This window comes from Drosophila innubila (assembly GCF_004354385.1).
Source record: "Drosophila innubila isolate TH190305 chromosome 3R unlocalized genomic scaffold, UK_Dinn_1.0 2_E_3R, whole genome shotgun sequence".
In the NCBI taxonomy this organism is placed as follows: Eukaryota; Metazoa; Arthropoda; class Insecta; order Diptera; family Drosophilidae; genus Drosophila; species Drosophila innubila.
This window is the reverse complement of record NW_022995380.1, coordinates 23041199-23065951: the sequence shown is the minus strand read 5'-3', so window position 1 is coordinate 23065951 and position 24753 is coordinate 23041199. Positions and strand designations below refer to the sequence as shown.

Here is a 24753-nt window from a genome sequence, read left to right as displayed (position 1 = left end):
TTGATCAACTACAGGCAGCGGCGACAAATTGGAGTAGTAGCTGCCACCGCGTTGCAAGAGGCAAACAGCAGCAGCAGCAGCGAAGCAGGCGAGTCATAAAACATGCAGCCCCTGCCCAATAAAATTTTATTAAACGCCATAAAAATATTTATGAAATTGGCGCAAAGCATCGTGTTTATTTGCCCTGTTGTGCATTTTAAAATAACGCGAAAATTATGCGAAATATCTCGACTGATAATGCGACCAATAACACTCGACAACACAGCAAATAAACCTGATGCTTCAGATAGGCAAATGAACAAATAATTTTATATGCTGAATATAACTGTTGATTTTGTTCCAACTTTAAATGGTTTTAAATAATATGTTGAAAAAAAGAAGTAAATATTTAGTATTGCTGCTACTTGAGAGTATTTAAATTGGGTCTATCATAAGTAACTTGTGAAAAAAGAAATCTTTTTGAAATAATCACAAAATAAATTTAAAAAAATGTAAAAAAAGAAAAAAATTTAGATTTGCATGAATAATTAACAAGCAAAACTATAGATAAAAATTTTCAATATCATATCTTATTTTTTTTTTATACCATTCATAAAGTAATATTTGGTAAATGTGTTTGCCGCATAATTAGACTTATATTTATGTAGAAATGCTATCTAAATTCGACTGTAACTCAAAAGAATTTCATATACAAAATGTCAAATAAAGTATTTATGTTTTTGATTAATTTAGGAATGTTAAACTTCGACTATTTCGACTGGGGTACATAGTTACAGACAGATGTACAGCTGCAATTTCAAAGGCATTCCATTACGTCGAATCGTGTTGTCTCTTGCTTTTTGTAATAGTTCATTTTGCAGCCTTGCCACGAAATGTTTGATGCACTCGCCTTTGATTAGCACTAACTCAGCGCGGGCGCAATTCAATTTTCGATTGAAAAAGCGAAGAGAAAGTGAGAGAGGGAGAGGTAGATGAGGCATGCCCCTCCACACACACACACATAGACACGCAGAGAGTTTGATAAGCTATCCAACAATTTGGGTATGCCCATTTTGGCTGTGATTGGATTGTAACCGCGGCACGCTTCGTTGCATGCCACCATAAAGGTAAAGTTACCCCACACGTTTGCCATATTCCAATGTCGCTGGATGCAGCACTTTGACAGTTGAACGCATTTTCAATGCTTACTTATTTCATTGAGCACACAGGAAAAGCCTGGGAAGGGGAGGGAAGTGTAAGGTGGGGTGAGGTGGTGGTAGCGAAAATTGCGTGAGTGTTGCACGTGTTTCGTGCGTTGTCAACAGCAGCAACTGTGGCGAATTCAATGCCTTGCACACAGCATGTGGCAAGGTTGTATGAGCATTGAGAAGCAAGTTAACAGAGCCAAAGGCGACAGCAGCGGCAGCAACAGTGGCAGCCAAATCATTTGGCACTTGCAACTGCCAACAGTTCAATACTCACACGCAATTTGAATTGACTAATCCAAAAAGCATTTCTGACATTTGCTCTCGCCTGTTACTAATGACTTGCCACTTTGCGCAGCACTGTGTGTGTGTGTGTGTGTGTGTGTGTGTGTGTGTGTGTGAAGGGAAGTGGCAACAACGAAGGAAGAAAACTGTGGCAACCTGCGCTTATTTTCAGCTTTGCTGTCAGGCATTTGTCATATTTCTGTCAAATAAGCGCTTTTAATATTGATAGCTGCCTCAATGCCACGCTGCCACATTGGGACTGCCGCCTGGCGACTGTCAACAGGATGTTGGCTTCAGCGCGTTCCCAGATCGAGAATCAAGAATCGAGAGTCGAGAGCTTTACAACGCGCTCTGTGCAATCAGGCGTTTTATGTGAGCGGCTTAATGTGAATTTATTGCATTTCACTCGCAACTGGCAACTCGCAACTGGCAACATGGGGCTGGGGCACAGTCCGTAATGAACCTCAAATAAGAAATTTGGGGAAGCCAACAATCAATAAACCAAAAACACAAAAGAATCCAATAAGTCAAGGCATATGCCACAGTCTTGAAATCAGTTGAAAAATCAATGCCCACATTTGCCTGATGAAGACAATAATAATAATAATGATGATGATGCTGATGCTGATAATAACCATGAGAATGATGTGTAGTTGTAGGCTGGCCAAATAAATATTATGAGGGCATATCGCACATTTTTCATTGTTTAAACAATGGCGATAATATCGATGGTTACATTCTGTGTCCAATCCGCATTTGTTGCTCTTGCCTGCGATGTTGATGATGATGATTTATAAGCGACTGTTAAGTAAACTGTGGCCCCGTTTGTTTGCATAACAAATTGTAGAAAAGAGAAAAATAAAAATAAATTATCGGGCATTAAACATTAAGCAGAAAACACGCTTAAAGCCAAAAAACAAAAAGAAGGAGAAAAAAAAACCAACGAAGCCACCTGCGCTCTTTAGGCCACCCGCTGCTCTCCCTCTCTCTCTATCTCACTGTTGCTGTCTCTCAAAAACAAATGATATAAATTTATAAATTTTTAAAACTTGACTTGTGCACAGACCCCCAGGCATTGCCAATATTCATATAAGCATAAGCATAAGCATATGTGTGTGAGTTTCAGTGTGTGTGTTAACTGGAAATGCAAAATGGCAAAAGGTCGTTGTCAGCTTGCTTTTGCCGCGCAGCGTGAAACTTTATTTTTTTTTTTTTTTTGGCTCCATCTCTGAGAAGGCGTTCAAAATTGCAACACTTTTAAATTTAAAGTTTGAGTTATGCACACCCAAAAACTGTCGTACCTCGTTCATACACTTGGCCATAGTTAACAACAACAATAACCACAACTTGGTTAGAAACGTGACTGTAATTGGTTCCAATTCAAGCAATAAATTAATTAATTTCTTTAGATTTTTGTTACAAATTGACCTTTTATGCATGTAAATAAAAAAATATTGTTAATACTGCATTAAAAAAATGAAGTTAGTTATGCTGAGATATATCAATGTTATTTAATGAGAAAATCATCATCAAAATGTATACATTATTTATTTTAATCATATCCATGTTGATAAAGCGTTTAAGAACTGCAGTTTGGTACAATTTTTTTTTTAGCACTGTTCTGATCGTAGGCATTTTTCATTGAAATTAAAAAAAACATTTAATTAGCAACTTTAAATCTCTACAAAAAAATGTGATAAATTAACATTTTTATTAAAAGAAAAAAACATATTATTGAATTTTTATCTTAAATGATTGGTATTCTATTTGTGGTAAATGCTTTTATTAACAGTTTCAATAATTACTTTAAAATTCCGATTAAACTGTGATTAAGTATTAAAATGATATTATATTTATTGCATAATTATATCAGAAATGTTGCCAGAATTTTTTTGCTTAAGCAAAACACATTATTAAATTGAATAAAATTGAATTTAATTATAAATGTTTCACACTCTTTGAATATGATCTTAATGTTTGCAGCTAACTTGCTGCCAGCCAATTATAGACAGTAAATATATACAAATGTAACTTTAATTAGAGTCAAACGAGGTGAACGGATAAATGCTTCAATAAACAGACAGACAGACAGATAGATACTTTATATTTACATGTGCTGTCAAATAGTTTGGAGCACGTATACGCCCCTAAATTGGAAGAGTGTCTTGTCATTTAAAATGGTTTGTAATTAATTTATTGAATAAGCATTCAATTCAATCCAAGTTGCTTTCAATTTCAAGTCGATTGCTCACACAATCAGTTCAGTTGAGGTTGTAAAATTTTAATGTTGCCATTCATTATCTGAACTCGAAAATCTAATTACCAAAAGTGACTGCACAGCGGCAAGTTGTCCATTTGCCCGTCCCACATTCTAAGGAACGATATGTGTGACCTGTTTGCCTTGCAGCTGACAGCATTTCAGCCAGCTTTTGAGGTGGCCAAGACCAAGCAACGTTCAGCCAACAGAGGATACAACAAAAAAAAAAAAAAAAAAAAGACTTGGCCTTTATTATCTTGATGAGCGCCCAAACTATTTTACGAGCTCGACAACAAGTTAATTAGCCGTTGGTATTAATGCGGCCCAAGTCGGACCCCAAACAGTTGGCTGAAACAAAAATTTCATGTTGTCAAATGTATTTCACTTTTATTTAGCTGCCTCACCGACTTCGTCTCAGCCTACTTCCTATCATTAATGAAGACGCCTTTGTTCTCCCTCTCTTTTTGGCTTATCTGTCTGTGCTCTTCTCATCTGCTTTTGCTGTTTAATTTGATTTGCTTATTTAATTTTTATTGCTGCCCCAGTTGGTCGCTTCCTTTAAAAAAAAAAAAAAAAAAAATACGACGCTTTGTGTGTTTGTTCAGCTAATGACAATAATTAAATGCTCAAGTGCGTTGTTTCGACTCGGAGTTATGCATATTAATTAGCTGCGAGTAGCGTGTGAAAATGTTGCCGTTGCTGCTGTTGTTGTTGCGCACCTGCTGAGTCAAGAAAAAAATTAAATAATAATAGCAAAAAATAAAATATATATATATATAAAAATAAAGAAATAATGTCGAAGCAATTGGCAATGCTGTGCAGACAATTTTAATTAAATGGCAATTGCGCATACGCCGCGTGTACGCCGCAGATGGCAGATAAAGCGATACGAAAGGAAGGTGGCAGCTGACAGCTGTTTGGCGACGCCACAGCTCGGCGTGTTGCAACAATCATTACAACAACAGCAACAACAACAACAATATCAACAACATAATGAATTTACCTTGCCAGTTTTATTGAGGCTCAATTCGATTTGGTGTCGCGTCTGTCCAACTCTCGCAATTGTTTTGCGTTTAGGCCAAAAGTCAACACGATCGACAACAACAGCAACAACAACAGCCGGAACTCTTGGGTTTTTGTTGCATTTAATCTTTTCCAATTGCTGAGCGTTTAAAATAAATGAACGCGCCATAAACAAATTAAACTTGCCACAGAAACAAAAAAATAAATTTGTTTAAAAGCTGAACATAATGCGTGCTGACGACGCCCACGAAAAACGAATTGAAAACGAATTCATTGTGAATGAAGGCAACAACTGCAACGACAACAACAACAACAACAATCGTAACAACAACAGCAACAAGTCAACAATTTATTGTTGTTGCCTGTTTGCGGTCGATGTCGATGTCGATGATATTGCATTAAATTGTTGCCCCTGCTGTGCTCTCTTGCGTTGGCGTTAGGAATTTTTTGGGAAGATAACAACAACAACAACAACTACAACAACAACTACAACTGACAAACTTTAACCCAAAAACTGCATAGGTAATAGGTCGGAAGTGAAAGGGTTTCGATTCTATTGCTAGAGCAGTTGGTGCTTCGTGTTGCCGCTGACAGCGCCACAATTTGTGGCATTTAGTTTTTACAAGAGGCGCGCCTCAAAATATTATTTATTTTAATAGATTTGAAGCTCATTTCAAAACGTGCCGCCTGCTGGGCATTATAATGTGAATATGAAGAATGCGTGATATGAAAAGTTGGATTTTTATTGTGGTTTCATTGGAAATTGAATGCAGCTTATTGACAGCAACAAGTAATCTCTTAACTTAAGTACGTATTGTATTTAATTGTGTGTGTGAATCTTACATTATTATTTATTATATATTTTCAAATTATATAAGATAACCAATTGAATTGCACAAATGCATTTTTGACATACATTCATTGATTTTCAAGCTTAAACATTCTTTAAATAGTTTAATTATTGAAAATAAATAGTTACTGTCGACAGTCGACAGCAAAATTATTCACCATACATTTTTAAATCAATTTAGTTTCTAAATTTTAGCAATGTTTGTGTTTTTTTGTATGCTTAAAATGTGTTAAAATGAATGTAGTATTTCAAAAAGTGTGCTTTGGCTATATTGAAGTTGATTAAACTCTGTTTTATTTTCATTATAATTACATATAAAAAATCCACTTCACATTAAGAAGTTTTTACCACACTTGGCTGCTTGTTTATATGGCTAAAACTCTTGAAATTTGGCCGACAGTTTTATTGGTGAATAATTGCGTATGATTAAATCATTTGTATGGCCTGTCGACCTATCCATGATTGATCTACTCGATGCCAATGAAAATGAAAATGAAAATGAAATAAAGCAGCTGCCAATCAAGAACAGAAAAAGAAAAAAATAAAAACAATAAAAAAAAAGCAGAAAGAGGACAGCTTAGTCACACGGCAGACAGACAACAGACAGAGAGGCAGACACATACGTCTAAGTAATTTATATGATGGCTTGCTGCTGATGTCGTGGAAGGAGGAGGCGTGTCAGAGGAGGGGAGGTGTGGCAAGTCGACGTGGATTATGGCAATGATTTTTGTAATTCCCACAGCCACTGTTGCTGTTGTTGTTGTTGGTGGTGCTGCTGCCAACCGCTAAAATAATCCATTAAAGATAAACTAAAAGCAAACACTAAACTCTTGTGCTAAAGCAAAGGCAAAGAAACCGCAACGCACCCACAACGCAGATAATCAATCATTTATCAATAAGCGACGGCACACGCCCCAAAAACTGCACTCCATATGATTGTTGTTGTTGTTGTCGCTACTGTTGCTGCTGCTGTTGTTGTTGTTGCTGCTGTTGATTGGTTGCTCTAAGCTTTTAGTTTGCGTTTAACGCCTCATAGATTCTCTAAAACGCAAGAGGAGGGAGTAAAAGAGGGCGCGGCCCACATGGGAGACGTCAGTGTGTCTATGATAAAGTGATATATGTACATATATATATATATATATATGTGTGTGTGTGGCACGCATTATACGCTGTGGTTTGCCTCAGTTGTTGCCTGAATGACTGATAAGACTCTCTGAGAATGTCAGAATTATTGACTCAGAGCGTGTGTGTGTGTGTGCGAGTGTGTGTGTTTGTATACATACACACACTCAACTGCGTGTATGTGTATGCTCGCAGTGCAATTGGCAATCGCATCAGCTGCCATTGGTTTAATTAATTTTCCAGAATTCAGATTTCGATTTGAATCTCAACAACTATTGATTTGTCAGGAAACGAGGGGGGCAAAATGCTGTGGGAAAACTCTTGACGCTGCTTGCAACATGCGGGCCGTTGCTTAAATAGAATTTATGCAACTTATTCAGAAAATTTTTTTGAACTATATAAAGGCTGAAAATCTCCAAAGTTAAGGATAAGGTGCAGCAATAAAAATAATTTAATTTTGAAAATCGTTTTCCAATTTTCAGTAAAGCTGAAATAATTATTATGCAATATTAATATTATTTTTCTACTGGTTAAAATATTAAAAAGTACAAAAGTTGTATGTTTTTCTTCAAACCGAGCTTTAATGAAACTTTTTAAGAAAATCAATATAATATAATAATATTTTTTTAACTTCAAAATATTAAAAAAATATTTAAACTGTTTTTTACAGACGCAACAAACTAAAAATGGCAAGAACTAAAAACACAGCTGCAATTGTTGAGCAACAAGAAAAGCGCGACGAGGTTTGCGAAAATGCAAAAGAAAAGGCCAAATAAATGTTAATGCGAGAGACATTGAATTTTTACGACAACATTTAAAACAATACGCAGCTTAAAGTGTAAAGGAAATTGCAACAAAAGTAAACAGCTTGTGGAAACGTGTTTGGCACGTGACGTGACGCGACGCCATTTTGTAACGGTAATTGACGGCACACACGTGGACCATCTAACCCCATTCTCCTACACACTTGACTTGGCCAACTAAACTCACATTCAGTTAGTAAAATGGCCGTTAGCAATATTGTTTGTGAATGGCTTCGCGCTCTTGGCCTGGCTCAATATGCGGAAAGTTTTCTCGACAATGGCTATGATGACCTGGAGATCTGTAAACAGGTCGGTGATCCAGATTTGGATGCCATAGGCGTTGATAATCCCTCGCATCGTCACAAGCTGCTGAAGAGTATACGCTCGTTGCGTGAAAAAGGCGCTGCCTCAGTGTATTTTATGCTCAACGATCCGAATTCGTTGTCCGGCAGCATGGAGATCCTTTGCGAGACGCCGCCCAGCAATGAGTTGGAACTTGTCCTCGCCGAACAGCTGGAGACGGACGGAGTGCGTCTGACAGCGCATCCATATTCAACACCGGTAAGTAAAACGCATCTAAATTCATGACATACCAATAATGAGACTGAGGGCTGCTTAAGCAGTTGTTGATTAGTTGCCAGCTCTCTGGCCACCCGTTGTGGCTGTCAACTCCATCAGGTCCATCAACTCCATTGATTATACATGGCTGTCCGCCCATTCTCACACTCCTCTCTAGTTGCAGACTTTCTCTTTTTTCATTAAATGTATCTCACATCTCTCCTTTTTTTTCTATTTTCCATTTAGGAACTCTATTTCCTGGACAAGTTTAGCCAGCTTTTTATTACAGAATTCAATTGCAAACAAAATTGCAAAAACTTCAAATTGCTTTAAATTGCAGCCCTCTGTTTCCTCTCTCTCTATCTCTTTCTCATCCTCATCTACTCAACAGTGTTGCCAAAATTGGGCAGTCAAAATCAACAAGATTCCAACAAAAAGTTGCTAAACATTTTCAAAAATTTTAACTTGCTTGATCCAAAATCGGATCAACTTCAAACTGTCATAACTTGATCAAAACTGAACCGATTTTCAAGCGGAATGTCATTTTAATCATCATTTGGCCCAAAATTGATTCTGCGTTTAAATTTTTATTATCTAGAAAATTTGATTTTTTTTCGATACTAAGCCATCTATCATCCAATTTTCCATGCATACCCCTTGGCATTTTTTTCGAAAACTTTGATCTCTCATAACTTCATCAAAAATTAACAGATTTGTAAATGGAATGTCATTTTGATCATGGTTTGGCCTCTATATTCATTCTCTATTCAAATTTTTATCATCTAGAAAATTTGATATTTTTTCGATTCTAAGCCATCTATCATCCAATTTTCCATACATACCCCTTGACATTTTTTCGAAAACTTTGATCTCTCATAACTTTTTAAAAACTTGACCGATTTTCAAGCGGAATAGCATTTTGATCATGGTTTGGCCTCTTTATTCATTCTGTATTCAAATTTTTATCATCTAGAAAATTTGATATTTTTTCGATTCTAAGCCATCTATCATCCAATTTTCCATACATACCCCTTGGCATTTTTTTCGAAAACTTTGATCTCTCATAACTTCATCAAAAATTAACAGATTTTTAAATGGAATGTCATTTTGATCATGGTTTGGCCTCTATATTCATTCTCTATTCAAATTTTTATCATCTAGAAAATTTGATATTTTTTCGATTCTAAGCCATCTATCATCCAATTTTCCATACATACCCCTTGACATTTTTTCGAAAACTTTGATCTCTCATAACTTTATAAAAACTTGATTGATTTTCAAGCGGAATAGCATTTTGATCATGGTTTGGCCTCTATATTCATTCTGTATTCAAATTTTTATCATCTAGAAAATTTGATATTTTTTCGATTCTAAGCCATCTATCATCCGATTTTCTGTATTCAAATTTTTATCATCTAGAAAATTTGATATTTTTTCGATTCTAAGCCATCTATCATCCGATTTTCCATACATACCCCTTGACATATTTTTCGAAAACTTTGATCTCTCATAACTTTATAAAAACTTGACCGATTTTCAAGCGGAATAGCATTTTGATCATGATTTGGCCCCCAAATTCATTCTGTATTCAAATTTTTATCATCTAGAAAATTTGATATTTTTTCGATTCTAAGCCATCTATCATCCGATTTTCCATACATACCCCTTGACATATTTTTCGAAAACTTTGATCTCTCATAACTTTATAAAAATTTGACCGATTTTCAAGCGGAATATCATTTTGATCATGGTTTGGCCTCTATATTCATTCTGTATTCAAATTTTTATCATCTAGAAAATTTGATATTTTTTCGATTCTAAGCCATCTATCATCCAATTTTCCATACATACCCCTTGACATTTTTTACGAAAACTTTGATCTCTCATAACTTTATAAAAACTTGACCGATTTTCAAGCGGAATAGCATTTTGATCATGGTTTGGCCTCAATATTCATTCTGTATTCAAATTTTTATCATCCAGAAAATTTGATATTTTTTCGACTCTAAGCCATCTATCATCCAATTTTCCATACATACCAATTGACATTTTTTTCGAAAAGTTTGATCTCTCATAACTTTATAAAAACTTGACCGATTTTCAAGCGGAATAGCATTTTGATCATGATTTGGCCCCCAAATTCATTCTGCGTTTAAATTTTTATCATCTAGAAAATTTGATATTTTTTCGATACTAAGCCATCTATCATCCAATTTACCATACGTTCAAAACATTTTTTTTTTGCACTAGGTCCTGCTATAACGAGTGGCAACACTGCTGCTCAGTTGAACTTTAGTTAAATTCAGTTTAGTTTGTAGACACCCACAACAAAAGCTGAACTCAAAGCCAAAAGCAAAGCCCGAAAAACTATTCAATGTCAGTTTACATACTTAAATTAAAATTCCCCGACAAGCAAAGGGTGAGACAGACACAAGTAGATTTTGAGAAAGAGAGAGAGATAGAGAGGGAGGGAGAGAGAGAGAGAGAGAGAGTGAGTGCATGGCACCGTTTTCAAATGTCAACCTGGTCTACACTTGACAGTAAAATGGAGTACATTTAAACGGCAGCCCCGGTGGTTGTTGCCTGTCGGTGGTTCAGTGGTTCGGTGGTTCGGTGGTTCGGTGGTTCATTGTCCATTGGCCGTTGCCAATGTTGGCCCGCAAATGGCTTTTGTGTATGCAGCTTTTGGCTTTGAAGCCGTCTCGAGTGTCATGATGTTGCTCCATTGTTCTCAGGTCCGTCCGTACAACTGAGGACGCTTTTTGGGGGCTCTGTTTCAGGTAGGCGACATATCATGTGCCATTATATGTACCAAAGGCACCGACGCATCGTCTCGCCTCGCCTCGCGTTTATTTTTGGTGAAACAATTGTAGAGCCAATGTTCTTGGAACAGTTTTTGGTCAGCATTTAAAAAATGCCTTCAGCCTTGCTTCCTTCTGACTTAACTCTTTGCCTTGCTGGATTTGACTTGGTGTAATTAAAGTAAGTTGCCGAAAAATGACCACAACCTGAATGATTCAGCTGGGATCCAAAACTTAAGCCCAGCTTGATTTATTATACCAAAGCATTTCACAGCTGAAATTATAAACTCAAACTGTTCAAGGAACTTGTGCGTCAATCTCTGAAAAATGTGATTTATATATACAAACACATATTTACACAGTTAGTCAAGTAAATATTTTGACATAAAAAGACAAATTTGAAAAAAAAAAAATAATTTTCTTGGTTGTAAATAAATAATTCAAAGGTGTTTTATTATTTTTAAAAGTCATTTAAATTTTTTGAATATTTTGCTGTGTCAAAATATTTACTTGACATACTGTATATAAATATTTAGGGTGCACATTCTGACCCAATATCGTTTGCAGCTTCGTTGGCGGCTTTGCTTGCCACACAAATCACGTCATTGAGTTGTTTTCATCAAAAGGGCAAGCATCTAGCTATGCCTCTCTTTCTCTCCCTCTCCCAGTCTCCCTCTTGCGCTGCTGATTAGTCTTTACCGCTGTTGCAAGTTGCCAAGTTTCCCAAAGTTAGCAAGTTGCCAGCCAAGTCTGCTCTTCTCATTCATTCATTTGCTCTTGTCCGTCGTTCGTTTTGTGTATTTTTATCCGAAAACTATCTGGCTGCCTGACGACTTCTTGCAGTTTTGTATCTGCGTATCGCTTGGCATACAATTTTTATTTATTACTCATTCAGCTGCAAAATTGTTCCTTAATTGCCCATATCAGCTGAGAAATGAAATTTATTACCTGGCGTGTGTATATCGCCAGTGCCAGTGCCAGTGCCAGTTCCAACAACAGACAACCGACAGCAGACAGCAGACAACGTACTAAACTTTTGCTGCCGCATCATTATCAGCCTCGTCGTCAGCGGCAGCATCCACAGTCCAAGTCAGAGGCATCGCCTCCATCTCCATCTCCCTCTCCTTCTCCTTTTCCATCTCCTCTTTCAGCAGCATCGACATCATTAGTTTTGTGCGCCGCGCCGACAACGTTTTGTATATTTACTTAATATTGCAATGGTCTGCACTCTGTTTGTGTGTGTGTATGTGTGTGTCCAGTCTGTATGTCCATTTATCTCTGTATATGCGTGTGTATGTGTGTGTGTGGACAGCAACCTTCTGTGATTTCTGATTTCTTATGCCAATTTACTCTCGACCATTGCTGCCTGCTCCACATCTTCTCAGTCTCAGTCACAGTCACAGAACTCAGACCTATCATCATCATCATCCTCTGCCCGCTCATCATCATCATTATCATCAACATCATCATTATTATCATCAGCAGCGGCATCGCTCGCTTTTTGCCATAGATCAAAAGACAGTTTTGCTTTAGTTTTATTTTTCTCTGTTCTGTTCTTTTCTGTGCCGTTTTGTGTTGTATAATTTTATTTTATGTGCTTGTAGCCTTGACCAGGTCAAGTTGTTTTTGGGGTCGAACTGCCTAGACACTGCCCTTACCTCAGTTCAACTCAACTCAACACAACTCAACTGAACTAAACTCAACTGAACTGGACTCGTCTGCGTTTGCGTTTGAGTTTGAGCTGGCTGACTTTAAGTTATTTCAGTTCTTGGCTTTATTGATTTGTCCTCTTTGATCTTCTGCCTGAGCTGTGGCATGATTTCATTTTTATGAACTTGACTTTTGTGCATTTTCATTTTGATTTCGCCTTTGCCTTCCTTGTGCTTTAACTTCATCTTTCGCATCTTTGTCTTGTTCGCTTTTGGCCATTTTCTGCGTATCGTGGCAAGTAATTGCCGCAATTCAATTTGTTCATTTTGCCTACGTGCAATGTGGCTTTATTATTCATGCCCATAAATAAGCCAATAACCTTTCTGCCTCACTGCCAAGCTTAAGCATAAAAAATGTTCAAGATTGAATGTTGCATGAAACCAATTGAATTAACGTTTTTAATTAATTTTTAAAAATTAAATTAGCTAAGGATTTAAATAAGAGATTCAAACATTTTTTTTTTTTAAATAGGTACATAAATTTAAATTATATCAATTACAATTATATAGCGATTTATAGATAAATATAATGATGATATAATTTGTCAATCAAATTCAGAATATTAATCAAATTACAAGATTTGTTGCAACATATTCAACTTTTTTGATTTGTGAAATATTAATGAACGAAACTTTTGGAAAACTCTGCAATGAACTTGTACACCATTTGTTAATTAAATATACAATAACTTTATATACAGAGTGTAATATAATTAGCCAGCATTTCGTAGCTGGATTTGGCCATTCTCATTGCATAAATTAAAACATAAGCATTATACACGCCCTCATGAACGACATGAAAGCCAATTTTACCAGCTGCCCCTAGGAAAATTTGCATAGCCTAAGACCAGGGGCAGGACAAGGGCCAGGACAAGGGCCAGGACGAAGACCAGAATGAGCACTAGGGCCATGAAACTTAATCAAGCATTTAACACCAAAAATGTAAAACTGCGAAACCATTCATTGCTCATAAAAAATTAAACTCTAATTGTACACAAAGAGCAGCAGAATTCGTTCAAAATGAAAATGGAATAGGAAAAACGGGGCACATTCACTTTCCGCGTTTCCACATTTCCACGTTCATGTCCCTGACCATGTGCCTTTGTGGCAGAGTCAACGGGGCGGCTACAGGTTTTTGTTTTTCTTTGCGAGTGAGCAAGCGGAGTGATGGGGAATGGGGGAAGGGAAACCTAAACTAAACGCTGAACTTTGGCAAAAGCATCGACATCAACCCTCTTGAAGCACAAGGGCTGCGTGCTTTTTAATTAATTTAATTGCAATTTAATTACGCTTGCTATTTAATTAAACACATTGGCAACGAAAGGAGGCGTTCGTGCAAATTGCATGCAAAGTTTTTCCGGCCAACACTCGAAACAAAAATCAACAGAGAGGGAAGATGGAAGGGAAAGAGAAATGGGAGATATGTAGGGGAGACAAAATCGAGTACTTGTAGTTTCGGCAATTGTGGCTTAATTAGACATGCAGTTAAATTGATTTGCCGTTAGCTCGCTGCCAGCATGGCCAACATGGCCAACAAGGCCAACAATTCACACAGCGGCTAGAGAGCGAGGATTTATAGCTATTCCCTGTGCCGTTGATAATTGACGATTAATTTAATAGAATGTCCAAGTTTGGTGTCGCAACTGACTTCTCGCTTGTGCCCCTCTCTCCAGTCTCCACTCTCTCCTCTCTGTCGTCAGTGTCTGTCGCTGTGTCGTCGGCATGCTCAATTGTGCGAAGTTATTTCGCATGCCGCAAAAGTGGCACCAAAATGCTGTCGTCTTCGCAAGTCTCTAAAGTCGAAAGTCGAATGGTCTCTCAGCTCCTGTCGCCTGTCGACTGCCGACTGCGACTTCGACTGTCGACTAGTTGGGATTCTAAACAACTTGCCACATGCTTGCAAGTTTCCGCTGTCGCTGTCGCTGTTGTGGATGCCACAAGAAAAGCCCTACTTGGAGTTTATCTCATATTTCACATGCCGCCGCAATTACTGCCGCCACGGCGGCTACTTACTGACCAGCTGCACCACTGCACCACCACACCACCACACCACACTACACTACACTTCACTGCACCACACTTTCTGGCTATGTCAACTGCCTACACAAGTAGCCTGCTCGCTGCCTCGAAATGTTTCATAAATACTCTGCACTCCGCGGCGGCAACATTTTGCTTATAAATCAAAAAATGGCCACAACGTCCACTTGCAGATCCGTTGACAGCCGCTTATAAATCTTGTCGCGCACTTTTCCACTGGAGGAACTGAGAACAGTGCACAGAGAATGGACAACTGGAGAAGCAGGAGAACTGTTGACCAGGAAAAAGACTCCTTCTTCTGTTGACTTTCGGTTAACTTGTGCGTTTTCTGTAACCAATTACAACTAGTGGCAAAGGCGACTGTCGAGTCAAACCGACTGTTGAAGTACCTGTAGTTATTCTGAAAAAAGAAGAAAGTTATGATAATAATAAAAATTAAAAAAAAATTCCATACCTTTTTATTTCATGACAAACTTTAGATATAACTTTTATGCACAGTAAAAAATGCTAATGGAATACATCAACTTTTTTTGATTAAAAATATATCCAATTTGCTTAACGCTTTATCCTACAGGGTATTGAAATAGTAAGAGAAAAAAACTGGAACTCCATTTCGAAATTGAACTCTTGTCTTCAGTTGTTGTTGCTGCTGCTTCCCTCTTTCAATTTGTTGCTCAGCATTTATTTATGTTGCAACATTCTCATTGGCAGCGGCAGCGGCATCAACAGCGGCTAAACAAATCGCGCTCAACTTGACATAACTCGCTGTCAATGTGTCGTCTGCATGTCTCATAGTTGTTGTTGTTGTCTTCTTCTTTGTTGCTGTTGCTGTTGTTGTAGCAATTACACATCTCACAATTGTGCCACGCTAATGATGGGAGTCCCCACAACGTCCGAAACAAGCGCTGACAACTCTCTGGCTTTGGATTTTGTGACATTTTGCCAATTGTACAATTGCGTGGATTGGCAGTGAAAGGCGGTCCTAGGCTACCGTTGATTCAGCCTATTACTTGCCTGCCTCTCTCTCTCTCGCTCGCTCTTTGTGGCAACTTCATACATTTCCATTTGCAACGTTCCCCCATTTTCCGCTTTTGCCTTGGGGTGATTGTGCTGTCCAGGCGCATTGATATGCCCCGTCGCTGCTAAATGTCAATTAATGTCATCAACTATTTTTGCAACGTTTTCGCTTTTAATTGGCATCCCATCTCTGCCGCTACTGCTTCCTCTTTCTGCTCCTATCCGCCCACTTTTTGATGCCGCAGAGTTTATTATTGTGGGCGGTGTGCAGAACATGCTCTTGACTCTGCCACAGAAGCTGGCTCCGTTGGATTCCCACAGTTAAATGGATTCTTGGACTTTGCTTCGCTTCTTTATTTATTTGTATTTTTTTTTTTAGATCAACGGCCAGTGAAAGTTGTTTGCATTGGCTCCTCATGGCAAATGTTGCTGACACATTTAACCAACCATTGAAGCCTTTACAAATGCGCCCTGGCCCGTGCCAGTTTATCCAGCTATCCAGCTAATTAGAGCAGAGAGCAACATCATCATCATTAACAACGTCATCATCATCAGCAGAGCGTCCAAGGGAACGAACTGCATAGATCAAACATTGCACAAGTGCATCATCAGCATTGAACGAAGGGTTGGTGAGGGGGAGCAGGGAAAATGTGGAACTTGCAATGGAATTAGGATGCAGCTTGTTTGCTGTAATTAACATGCAGCTGCAGCGGCGATTAGAAAGGAGTTTGCCAAGAGAAAAACGGTCACAAAGTCGTCTAGAATAATACTCCTTACGAGATATAAAAATTGAAGTGAAAAACCTTTTATTTATACTTTAAATAGTTGCATTAAAACTGATAGAAAAAAACCGATTAATCGATAATATTTATAGGAGTTAAAAAAGTCTGCATTTTTATAAAATAGATAGATTGTAGATGTCTTCAAAATATTATGAAGTAGATAATATTTAAACTAATTACGAAATCTCAAAGAAACAACAAACAAAGTGCTTTAAAAAATATGTAACGTCAATAAGTTACTTAAAGTTTTCTTGAATTAGTTAATTTAAAAATAAAATTGACCAGATATCAATGACAGTGATTATGTTAAATCCGTTTTTAAGCTATTTATTGTATATATCTAGCTCTGTTTTAAATACAAAATGATTATAATATCAAAAGCTAAATATAGGAAATAAATGCTCACATTAAGATATCCATTTATACAGCTTTCAGTGATCACTTTCTCTGTCACAGAGTTGGAGTGAGACAGGCAGCTTATTGTGAGAGTGAGAGTAGACAAACTTGATTCAACTGCCGTGCAAATAGACACCGAAAATGGTGCAAACGAGGCCTGAGGCTGTCAAAAAGTGCAGGCTGCCTGCAATTGCAACAATTTTGTTTTCATTTCTTTTTGGATGTTTCTTTTTTTGGGTCGCATTCTGTGATTCGTCCAGGTCATGTTGTCATATTTTGCATGCGCTGCACGACAACCGCAACGATGCGACAGATATGGAGATGGAAATGAAAATGGGTGATAGACAGAGACAGAGAGAGAAAGAGAGAAGAGAGGGCGAGTCAAAGTCGACGATGTTGTTGGCTTACACTAAAGGACATAAGCATAAATCTCACTTACCTACAACTTGATTTACTCACTGCATGCTACAGTCTGTCTCATGGCCTGGACTGGGGCAACAAGCATGCCACATAGCTCATGCCTCAAACCACATACCTCATGCCTCATAACGAATGTGCGCCTGTCAGCATTTCAACTTTGCGCCATTTATGTTGGTCAACCGCTTTCAGTTTGAGTTCCACTTCGAGTTGGAGCTGGAGTTGGAGTTGTGGGGAGCTGTGGAGTCCTCAGTTGTTGGACTCTGGTGTGGGTGCTCCTCTTGATTTTTGCATGTGCAGACACATTGCCCTGTCGTCTATCTGTCTGTCTGTCTGTCTGTCTGTCTGTCTGCTGATCCGTAGGTCTTCTGGGGTCTCGGGGTCTCCAACCGTAGGCGTAGTAGCATCGTCTCATTTTTATACCCGGTACCCAATGAGAGTTTTAGATATATGGCAATCTATGTAACAGGAAGAAAGAGGCATCTTGATTGCAAAAAAAAATAGTGGGAAATTTTAGCATTTTATAAACATTAAATTAAATACAAAAATATGACTAATAGGCTATTTCCACGACCACTCACATTTGGCTCATTTGGTCACATTTGGATGTGGCTCATTTTTGGCTTTCCACGACCAAATGTTCAACTGTTAAGACACTTAAAGCAAAGCCGCTGTTCGGCTTCTGCGCACAAATTATAAAAACCAGACAATAACAACATTTTATTATTTATTATGATATTATAATTGACGCAAATTTGATGCCTACCGTTTTTATTGATGAAAACAGCTGGTTAAGATGATAATTGCTTTTCTTTTAAGAGTTTATCGATAAGCATCGCGTGTTCGATAAAAAAAATACTAAAATTCACAGGGTCGAAAAATCGGCTCATTCATTATGAATGAGCCAAAATGATCATCCGGATTTTGTACTGAAATAAAGTCCACATTCGGGCCAGATGATGAAAATGGCGTCGAATGAGCCAAATGTGCTGTCGTGGAAATAGGCTATAAGTTTCAGTACATTCGTAAAAAGCTAAGCATTAGTTTTTATAAAAATCAAGAAATTTATAACAACTATTATTTTGAATTTGTTTTTAAATGTTACAAAAATCCATAATCCATAACTCATAATTTATAAAAGTATACTAACATATAAATTTGTAAATTAAAAATGTTGTAAAAAGTGAGCTTGTTTATTTTATGTATGCTTAAAATATACGAGTACTAGGTAACTGAAAGTCGAGCACACTCGACTGTAACGTTATTACTGTCTTTTTTCGGGTAGGTGTACCCATCGCATTTGTGTTTATTTCCTGTTTGATGGTGGTCCTACTCGCTTCTTATGATTCATTTGGCAATTTAAGGCGTATGACATTTGATATAAATGTTGAGCGCTTAGCTGAAGTGTAGAGTGAAGTTGGAGATGGAGATGGAGATGGGAATGAGGATGAGGATGAAAATGATGCTCGAAGTGATTGAGTTGACCGTGTCATGCCAACTGAATTTGCATAATGTGTTTGTCCCGTTTAATGATGGTCTGCGGTCTAGAGTCTAGACTAACAGATGAGCCGGCTTTTGTGTGGCCAAAAGCAAATCTGGCAGTACCTTTCAGGCGACACGACTTGGTCATAAAACCAGCTGCAAGAATCGTTTAACAATATGCAACTGTAGCTGAGCTAATCATGTAAAGTTAGCTTGTTGTTGTTGTTGTTGCTGTTGCAACAGCAACCAAACCTTGCCACTAAATACCTGTGGCCATTAGAAGCACACAAATCATCAGACTCAGCAACAGCAACAGCAGCTGAACAGTTTATCACTTTGGCCAAGAGAGTAAAAACCAATTTGGAGCACTTTTTGCCACCTACACACTCTAACACACACACACACACAGTCTGAGGACAACTGCAAAATTTAGTTGTTAAAGTCAAACAATTTCAGCAATATTTCTGTGCATAAATTGCTGTTGCAGTGGCAGTTGCAAGTTGACTTGCTGTTGCTGTTGCAGTTGCTGTTTCTCTTTTGCAGTTGGCTTTGCCACTCCACATTGACATTGTGTGGCTGTGGCAACAGCAACAACAATAAATACTTTGCATCCCCCATTACGAACTTGAAGTTGCCACGTTTTGGGTCATAAATTTCGCTACAGCGACATTTCGGCATTTTTTCCAGCAGCTTGAATAATGCGGCGGCAAGTAAATACAGCTACAGCTACAGATACATATATATCTATATCTATATACATTTGTATGTTTGTCATGCCGCCCTGCTGTGCTTAATTACTTGCAGATAATATCCGCCTTTTGCACAGGACACGCCCCAAATTTCATGTTTCAACTGTGCTAATCCACAAGTGATGATGATGCATCATTATGTGAGGCATGAGGCATGCGGCAAAGTCAGAATCCGAGTCAAAATCAGAGACTGTTTCAATCTAATTACTTGCAAATAAGCCTCAATGTTTTTAGCCACACCCCCCAGCAGCAGCAGCTGAGCCTTGGTATTACATTTTCATTAGCCGGAGTGGTGTCTTCAGTTGCATAGAGGACAGAGATTGCAGCAAGTTGCAAGTTGCAAGCTGCAAGTTGTCTGCTTAATTAATTTCCGAGTGCCACGTGTGAGTGTCCAATATCCGTATGCAATCAAAATTGCAACCACAATGTGCTTAAGCGCCAGTCGATGGATGGATGCATGAATGAATGGAATGAGCAACACTTCCTTATCTCTCTAACCCTCTCGCTGTCTCCCTCTTTCTCTCTCTCTCTCTCTCTGTCTCTGTCTGTGACTCTGACTATGGTCAGCGCTTTGAAGCGCGCCCATCAACGGGTTTTCGTAAAGCATATCAGTTTTCATAATTGGCACTGGCAGCACTCACATCCTTCTTCTTCTCCGTGTCGTTGTTTTTGTTGTTGTTGTCGTTGTTTGTTGTTGTTGTTGTTGTTGCTGGGCAAACACTTCATGTTCATGCTACCCACTCGAGTGGACATTTGAGTCTTGGTCTTTATATTTAAGCCATTGCCATTGCCATGCATGTATATATAAAGTATCTGTATCTGTATCTGTAGCTGTATCCATATCCATGTATCTGTATCTCACTGTTGCTCACACTCTCTCTCTCTCTCTTTCTCTCTGTCGCTTTGTGTATGTTTGTTGTATCTCCGACTGATATTCACATGTAGCAGCATCATCACCTCATTTAGATATGCGATATGCAAAGCTTTGCAGCTTCTTCTTCCCAGACTCTGTGTATCTGCTGGCACTGCCACTGCCACTTCCACTGCCACTGCCACATGCCTCGGCATCTTTCGTTGCCTGAACTTGACCCTGGGGCTAAGGCAGGCGTTGAACATGCGCCTTAAATGCCACAACTTCAGACTTTGCTCTATGGCAGACACTCGAAAAGCGTTGTCCGGCCAACGCATTGCACTCAATGAAATGAATTGGTTGACATTAGTTGTTGTTACTCCTCAGTTGTTGTTGTTGTTGTTGTTTATGCATTGCCGTTCTAGGCTTTTGCAACTGAAATTGTAGATGGCAAAGTTGCCGTTCAAGGTGTGAGGATTGCAGGCAACAGCTGCAGCTGAGCTGCCCTTAATGGGGGTATATATGTCGGATTGTTATGGAAATAAGATAGAAATGTATCTCATACGAACACTGAGCAATTGAGTGGAAATAATGTAAAGCGACGCAATGAAATTAATGAATAAAATACACAACATAATATAAAATTAAAATAAAACATTAATTTATAATATTAATAGAATTTGAAGAGAAATATAAATTTTAAAATTAAATTTAAAAAAAAATAATACTTATTTGAAGGAGGTAAAATAGCACATGGTTCTAGTAATATAGAAAAAACTAAACGAATTCATTTATAAAATGTGATCATGATCAACTAAATATAGAAACAATTTTCTAGATTATTTGGAACTGAGTAGAAAACTATCAATTTGAGTTGACAACTACTAAAATATTTTTATTGAAGAATTTCAATTTTTTTTAACAGTCCTAAAGAATTTCCATTAACAAGCTGCGTTGCAACTGTTTGACCCTGTCAAGAAATTGTGTGATCTGCAGCTCAAAACAATTTATATAAATTTTCAGCAGTGGGTCGACACATCTCTCTGTCTTTCTCTCTATCTCTCTTTCTTTGCATATCTATCTCTTTCTCAGCAAACATTCCCAGCACTCAACGCTAACTAATTTCGTATGCTCGGGTCACTTCATATTAAGGGGGGGATAAAATGCATATGGCAACTTCACACCAAAGAGAATAAAAATCCCCACACACTCTTCAGGCTCTGCCACACCCCCTGTCCCAGCCCTCGTTTCCCCTTGTGTCTCCCCAACTGAGCACAAGTGCGCGATGCTGCTGAACCCAATTCCATATGCATATATAGTGGAAGCTATGTATGTATTTATGTCGTTTGGGGGATTCGCATCCGCAGTGTAGCACCGCACCACACCCGGCACCACACACTGCACCACAGAGTCGCTCGGCACTTGTCTTAAATGACATAATTTACGGCATAGCGCAGCGCCCGTTACCGCCCACCCAACTGACGTCGCTAAAAATTATAAATAATAATTCCACTTGTACAAAATTACCAACATGCCCCACGCACACACACACACACACACATGGACATGGACAGACGGCAGACAGACAGAGTGGCAGACACGAATATAACCATTCGTATTCATTGCCCCCCTTTTTTTTTTCTTGACTGTTTGTTGCCTCTGCCAGCCTATTTCTCTTCCGTCTGACTGTCTGGTCTGCCTCTGCTCCGACTCAGTCTCTGTCTTTGTCTCTGTGTCTGTCTCTGTCTCTTATTGCCAAATAAATTCATGCAGCAACGAAAATGAAATGTGTAAAATATGTTGCATGCCTCTTTGTGTGTGTATGTTGTAGACTGCCTCAAAACTACAAGCCTGAGACACAGTTGCAAACTGTTTCGCTCTGGCCAGTATTTCTCTGGCATTTTTTATATGGTTTTCACTTTTTATACCCGTTACTTTTAGATTAAAAGGGTATATTGCATACGTGAAGAAAGAGGTGTAATAGATCCTGTATAGTATATACTGAGAGAGTCTAAAAGAGCTAGAGTAACCAAATTTGAAACACAATCTTATTAGAACACCATCAAATAATTTTTGTAACTCAGCGACCAAAAGAGCTAGAGTAACCAAATTTGAAACACAATCTTATTACAACACCACCAAATAAATTTTGTAACTCAGCGATGAAATAAGAGCTAGATACTCAAAATTCTGTGGACAAAACATACAGTTTTAAAGATAGGGAACTCTTTTTAATAATTAAAAGTCCCTTTTAATATTGTAACTATAACTATTGACCTTAATTGCTTCCAGTTTGCTTAAATGAAAATCTAGTTATGACTGTTTTAATTGCTTAAGTTGGTATTTAAATTAAGTTAAGATTCATGGATTTTATATGTAAATATGTAACTTGTGTAACGGGTATCTTCTAGTCAGTGTTTGGCTTTCTTACTTGTTTTTTTGCATTGCTTGTTGCATGAATTTGTAGTTGTAGTTGCCCCATGTTGCTTGCTGCCCAGCTGCAGCAGCAGCAACGACCCCAGTTCGGCCTTAATTAACTGCTTATGAATCTGCATATGCAGTCGTCGTTGTCGTCGTTGTTGTTGTTGTTGTTGTTGTTGTTGTTGTTGAGGGTGTGCCTCAACTCCCTACTCGTGTCTTGTGTAGGTGCTGCTTGTTGCGGTGGCGTGGCACAAATAAAAAAAAGAATATACAGGATGCTCATTTAAATATTTAATGAAGTGCTGTGTTGCAGTTGCTGTTGCCAACAACAAAAAAAAATAAATAAATAAGAAATTGGCTAATCATGCCACAAGCATCCACTCGCTTTGTGCCACATGTAACAGTTTTTGGGGCTGCACTTTTCATTTTCAGATTTTTTTTTGGGCCATGTCTCTTTGACCCATTTTCGCTTTGCCTACTAGCTGATTAAATGGCATGTGGATTGTGTGTGTGTGTGTGGTGTGTGGATTGTGGATTGTGGACTGTGGACTGCAGCTTTAGCCTGCCGAGCACGTCTTTAATTAGAAAATAATTGCAAAAACCAAAACATATACGCACAACACAGACAGAGAGATGTTGAGTGAGAGAGAGAGAGAGAGGGGTAGCAAAAGAGCGAGAAGGACAACGGCGCCACAGTCTCGGTTGTGGCAGCCTCAATTGATGGACATGCTGCTGACTGGCCGGCAACGCAGCTTGTTGCAAGCCTTGACACATGCCAAAACAGGCGATGGCCAAGCTGCTAGTATGAGCCAGCTTTTTTTCCAAGTTGTTGTCATTGTTGTTGCTGCTGTTGTTGTTGCTGTTGTTGTTGTTGGGACAAAAGCCAAGGCTCGTCGCATTACATGGCAACATTTGCAACACCTTTCAGTCAACACAGAGAGCTCTCAGTCATTCAGTCAGACAGTGAGTCCATCGTTTGTGGTTATTGGGTAAACCTGCCTGCCCCCGACCCCGACCCTGCCGCTACCCCTGCCGCTGTCACTGCCACCTTGGTGCCTTCATTGTCTGTGGCAAGCGTCTGTGTTGCGACCGCCTACGCAGCTTGCTGATTTTTGCGAAAATTTATATTACTTGGGAGACAAGTTTTGTGCCCCATGTTGTTATCATGTGACATATGTGCATCAACGCCCCATGTTTGTTTTGGCCATGGCGCTGTCAACAGCATGCCACAGGCACTACAATGTGGCATGCCACGTTTTGTATTATTTTTTTCTTCTTCTTCTCCCTGTCTCTCTCTCTCTCTCTCTCTCTTGGGGAGATTTATGCTGACAAGACGTCGTTTGATTGGCAAATGGCAATGCGTAGACAACAACACTGCGTATGCGTAATTTGACAAGTCTTTAAGTGGAAACTCAATTTAAAATGGCAGCAAAGTGGCAACTTCCGCGTGCAACTAATTGGCTGAGCATTGCAAAAGGTGCTCGCAATTAACCCCACAACACAAAACAGAGACTGAGACTAAGAATGAGACTGAGACAGATACAGAGAGACTAACTTAGTTGACGTTGCATGGCTTTTGTCCACTTGCAGCAGCCCCCTTACCCCACCTCGGTTGCATTCTCATGCTCTCATGCTCATCCTGGCGTCGGGTAGTTGAACTCCAACTCGAACTCGCATGCTGACTTTTATCCAGGCTTTTGTGTGCCTTCCTCTTTTTTTTTTTTTTTGGCAATAAACTAATGAGCGACAAAATGCAAAAACCAGACACACACAGAGAATAAGAGAGAGAGAGGAGTGCAAACAGACATTCACACTTGCCACATGCAACTGCAACTGAATCGACTCGGCTTAATTAGAAGCTTAAGTTAGTTAGACGCCCCAGACAAGTTGCCTCGCACAGTGGCACTATGCAGTTTGCACTATTAACCCTTTATTGCGCCTGCTTCAGCTTACATTACTTCACTTTTCACCATCTCTCGCTCTCTCTCTCTCTCTCTCTCTCTTTCTTTT

At 38.7% G+C, this 24753-nt stretch overlaps 1 protein-coding gene across 1 annotated transcript in view; it reads left to right on the top strand.

The window, feature by feature from the left end:
- Window positions 1-24753, top strand: part of LOC117790459 — a 170273-nt gene that overhangs the window by 34252 nt on the left and 111268 nt on the right. Inside the window, exon 2 of the mRNA XM_034629913.1 lies at window positions 7392-8085. Within this exon, the coding sequence (XP_034485804.1) occupies window positions 7726-8085 (360 nt within the window). The 5' untranslated portion in view covers window positions 7392-7725. The remainder of the gene's footprint in view (window positions 1-7391; window positions 8086-24753) is intronic.